This window comes from Cucurbita moschata, unplaced genomic scaffold (genome assembly GCF_002738365.1).
Source record: "Cucurbita moschata cultivar Rifu unplaced genomic scaffold, Cmos_1.0 Cmo_Scf00012, whole genome shotgun sequence".
NCBI classification, from domain to species: Eukaryota; Viridiplantae; Streptophyta; class Magnoliopsida; order Cucurbitales; family Cucurbitaceae; genus Cucurbita; species Cucurbita moschata.
This window is the reverse complement of record NW_019268528.1, coordinates 3,046,286-3,051,463: the sequence shown is the minus strand read 5'-3', so window position 1 is coordinate 3,051,463 and position 5,178 is coordinate 3,046,286. Positions and strand designations below refer to the sequence as shown.

At 38.0% G+C, this 5,178-nt stretch overlaps 1 protein-coding gene across 1 annotated transcript in view; it reads left to right on the top strand.

The window, feature by feature from the left end:
* LOC111450225 overlaps window positions 1–1,594 on the top strand; it is a 3,070-nt gene extending 1,476 nt beyond the window's left edge. The window contains exons 2-4 of the mRNA XM_023090237.1: window positions 442–636; window positions 727–818; window positions 893–1,594. Of these exons, the coding sequence (XP_022946005.1) occupies window positions 442–636; window positions 727–818; window positions 893–1,517 (912 nt within the window). The 3' untranslated portion in view covers window positions 1,518–1,594. The remainder of the gene's footprint in view (window positions 1–441; window positions 637–726; window positions 819–892) is intronic.
* Window positions 1,595–5,178: the final 3,584 nt, after the last annotated feature.

The following is a 5,178-nucleotide window of genomic DNA, read 5'->3' as shown; positions in this document are numbered from 1 at the left end:
CCCCCCCCCCCCCCCTCCCACTTTGAGGCCAGCGTCTTTGCTGGTACTCATTCCTTTCTCCAATCGATGTTCGACCTCCACCAAATCCACCTCCATTCGGGGCCCAACGTCCTTGCTGGCACATCGCCTTATGTCCACCCCCATTTGAGGCTCAGCCTCCTCATTGGCACATCACCCAGTATCTACCATTTGTAAACGGCCTAAACCCACCGCTAGCAGATGTTATCCTCTTTGGTCTTTACCTTTCGAGCTTCTCCTCAAGGTTTTTAAAACGCGTATGCTAGAGAGAGGTTTCCACATCTTTATAAATAATATTTCGTTCTCCTCCCCAACTGATATGGAATCTCACAAACAACTTCAGTCCCATTTTTTCAGTTTAAAGAATGAACTAAAAATGTGATTAGAACACAATCTTACTTGGTTGATGTGCTTTACTGACAGGTGCAAGCAGTAAACCTGCAAAGCCGGCTTGATGAAGCTTCTTCAAAGGCAGAAGCCCTTCAGTTCAGTGTCAAGGAGGCTGCTGCATCGTCTAAGAACATTCCTGCAAAAGGCACTTCAAACAAACAGGAAACTTTGAATGCAAATCGCTTACCTTACAGAAAAGATAAAACTCATTCCTCAGAGACTGTCAAAGTATTATGCATTTCCTTCTCTCATTCCTTTTCTCTTCTCTTTCCATGTTCTTAGCCTTTCCATTTCTGTGTGAACTTTTGATTTTTCAAGAGGATTCTTAGAAGGAAAAACATAGCTTCTATGGTAGCAATGGAGGCTCAAAAAGAGGCAATGGCTGCAGCATCCTTGGCCAAATGTCTCAGGTAAGTTTTCAGGATATAAATTTGAGTCCACCATTTGTTACAAGGTAATCTTATTTCCATCATGTTTTTTTCAGTGTGTTTGCTGATCTGTGTTCATCAGCCTCACCTAAGAATCCCCAACTCCCTCTCACGAAATTCTTCACACTGCAGCAGCTAATCTCTGAAACGAATTCGAACGATGCAGTGAAGGAAAACTCGCTTCTTTTGACTATGAACTCATCTCTGCCAGAAGCAAATAAGTCCACAAAAGTTTCCTCTTTATTCCTATCAAAGAGTGCTTCACCAAAGTCTGCAAAGGCAGCTATTGAATTAAGAGAGGGTGAAAAACAAGAATGGGCCAGAGGAGATGGTGCAAAGGAGATCAAATTACTAAGAGATGTTTTGCTGAAGGAATCAACATCATGGTTTTTGAATTTCTTGGAGGAAGCATTGGATGCCGGGTTTCGTGTCGGAAAACAGGACAAGAAGGGTCGGAACAATGCAGGGCAACAAACGGAGGCGGGCAACCATATTGCTGTTGCCTTATCACAGCTCAAGCAAGCCAATGAATGGTTGGAGAAGTTAAAAGGAAATTTGAGTTCAGGAGATAATGGCTCAAGGGAAACCATTGACAGGATAAAGCAGAAAGTCTATTCCTGTTTGCTTGTACATGTGGAGTCTGCTGCATCAGTTCTAGAGAATAGATTTGACCGTTGTTAATCTAGAACAGCAAATTCAAACTCTGTAAATTGTATGATACAATAAATTATCAAGAGTTTGGTCATTCTTATCGACAACAGATCAACATATAGATGGATAATACACTTCAGTCCTCTACATTCTAACTCAGCATGCAGATAAATTAAACATATACTAAATCCCATCAGTAGTGTTCAAAGTTCAAACAATGCAGTGAGAACTATTACTATGAGAACGGAACATTCTTTATAGGGGTGTGGAAACCTCTCCCTAGTAGACGCTTTTAAAAACTTTGAGGGGAAACCCGAAAGAGAAAGCCCAAAGAGGACAATATCTGCTAATAGTGGGTTTGGGCTGTTACAAATGGTATCAGAACCAGACACTGGGCGATGTGCTAACGAGAAGGTTGAACCCCGTAGGGGTGTGGATTAGGGGGTCCTACATCGATTGGAGAAGGGAACGAGTGCCAGCGAGGACGACAGGCATCGAAGGGGGTGGATTGTGAGATCCCACATTGGTTGGGGAGGAGAACGAAACATTCTTTATAAGGGTGTAGAAATCGCTCCTTAGCATACGCGTTTTAAAAACCTTGAGGGGAAGCCTAAAAGGGAAAGCCCAAAGAGGACTATATCTACTGGCAATGAGCTTAAGCTATTACAAATGATATCAGAACCAAACACCGGGCGATGTGCCAGTGAGGAGGTTGAACCCTGAAAGGTGGTGGATTGGGAAGTCCCACGTTGATTGGAGAAGGGAACGAGTGTCAGCGAGAATGCTGGGCCCTGAAGGGGGGTGGATTGGGGGGTCCCACGTTGATTGGAGAAGGGAATGAGTGCCGACGCTGGGCCCCAAAGGGGGTGGATTGTGAGATCCCACATAGGTTGGGAAGGAAAACGGAACATTCTTTATAAGGGTGTGTAATCCTCTCCCTAGCATATATGTTTTAAAAACCTTGAAATGAAGCCCAAAAGGAAAAGCCCAAAGAAGACAATATCTACTAACTGTGGGTTTGGGCTGTTACAATTATACTAACGAGTCATCAATTACACCGCAAACCCAACCAACGAACACAATGCAGTACCAAACCCCAATTTCCTATCTTCTAGAGAAGCAATGATTTTCAGCATGAGATATATCAAGGTGAAATATAAACACTTAACCGAACACCAGCTAAAGTATTCAAGTCAAAACAAAGAAGAAATAGAACACAGTTACCCTTTATTAGAAGTAGAGGCAAGCTTAAGTTTTCAAAGTTGTTGTCAAAAGGAAGAGAATCCAAATTGGAGAAAAAGGGCACACGCTAAGACCTCCCATCTTTCTCGTAAACAATCTAGCATGTGCCCTGCCTCTCCAACATGGCTCACTCCTCCTATCTCCTACTGTGCCTATAGAATGGAGTTAACTCATATTCTGGTCTCCTAGGCATTTTAACAAACAGGTTATGAGCATATAAAAAGAACAGCAAGAACACACATATTTAAACACCAATGTGAGCGAACAAACAATTGGGCACCCAAGAAAAGGAGTAAATATAATATTGGGTGTTAATTTAAAACTTCTTACAGCCAACAAAAAGCATTGTTGATGAGAATGGGAAGCATGTTACGGGTAGGCGAGTGGGTCGCCTTGTTTTGTTTAGCGAATAATTCAAAACCCATGAGTGGATCTAGCTGCCAGCGACGGGTGGGGAAGAGAAGAAAAGAAAAGAAATGGAGAAAGCTTCAATGGCTGCCAAACTGGCAAGTTCATGTAGATATGAATTTTTTACCCAACGCCACCAACCTTGGACCGGTAGATCTGAAAATGCCCACACTTCTTAGCTGGAAATGGATAAATAATCCTTTCTTATTACCTTAAATTTAAAATTTTGGATTGATTGGCATGTGTTTTTTAATGTAATGTATTGATATAATTGAGATATGAGTACGAGTGTTATATAATCTGATAATTCGAGTAATTTGAACTATTTTGATTACAGGGGTCGAAACTATTGAACTTACTTGTGCTTTCGAGTGCTTTTTCTATAAAACAATTGCCTTCAATCGAGATTTTCTCGACTTCTTAGACACATGAGGAATCGGGCTAACATCTTTTCGATCGAAATTTCAATCAAAGATAAGTTCTACCAATGCCAAGATCTAAAAGAGAAGATTTGGAAATTTTGAGTGAGATGATTCCATTCCTTCTCCAAGTTCATTCGAACAGATCGAAGCGAAGTCATCAATTCAAGACATGCAATGAATTGAATAAAGAAGGCCGACAAGATAAAGATAGAGCTCCGCACATAGTTTTGAGTTCAGCTCAAAGTCCAAACCGAGTTGGGTTGAGTTAGATTTTTTTTCCAATTTGAGTCGGGTTAAATTTTTGAAAAATCAAAAGTTCGGTTCGATTTACCATTTGAAACGTTTTTTGGTCAGGTCAACCTAACCAATTCAAAAATATGGTTCACAACCCAATCTAACCTTACCTTAAAGATTATTGTGAAAATTAAAAATATTGTAATGTGTTATTTTATGAGATTTTAGTTATTAATGTAAGTAGGTGAATAAATGATTTTTTAAAAATAATTAAATAAAATAAACGACGTGCTACCCAAGCTGATCTAAAAATGAGTTGGATTGTGAACTTTATTCGAGCCATCTAGATCACCAATCCAACTGACTCAAAATTTGTGTTGGTTCAAAAAAATTTCTCGGTCTATCGAAATTTAATAACATTTTTCAAAGGATTGGAATGCGAAAGGAAATAACATTAAAATTTTCTTTTATGTTCACAATGGTTAGATACTATATTTTAGTTTAGTTTTTTTAAAAAAATATATAATATTTTAAATTGAGAAAGAAAACAGAATTAAATATTTAAATGAGAACATAGTGATCCACTAATAAATAATTTTAAATATTGTTTACAAAAATATTGATAGCAAATAATAAATTTAAAAAATAGAATGACGTGTACGTAAAATCCTCAAGAAAAACCATGTAGAAAGTGAAATAATAATATTAATAAATCGATCATTTTTATTGCTCCAGTTTTCATTTTCAGATCTTCCATAGATCTTCATAAAAATAAAAATAAAAATAGAAACATAATTTCAATACAATTTTCCACAATGAAGTAGAGTTTTAATAGACAAATTATAAATTAAAAGACATAAAAAAATTGGATAATCAAATAATAATAAAGTCAAATGATAGGCTTATTTGAAAAGGAATGGACAACTTATGATGTGCACGATTCGATTTGATTTGGTTTGGTTTAGTGTTCGGCAAAACCATGGACTCAACCGAACATATCCATTTTAAAAAAACTAAAAAAATTAAAATACATCATATTTCCTCTGTAACGTTATATAATAACAAATTTCATTGTTTAATATAATGTGAGATTTCTCTCAATTATTCTGATCTTTCTAGTTTTCCCTCTCTGTTCTTAGTATAGAGCTATGCCCTAAACTTAGTTTTGTCAATAAAATCCTCAAATATCGAACAAAGATTGTGTGCCTCGAAGGTGTAGTCAAAAAGTGACTAAAGTGTCAAACAAAGGGTGTAGTTTGTTCAAGGGCTCCAAAAAAAAGGAGTCGAGCCTCGATTAAGGAGAGGATGTTCGAGAGCTCCATTAGCCTCAAAGGAGACTTATAGTGCACTTTGTTGAGGGGAGGATTGTTGTGGATTGTTGGAAA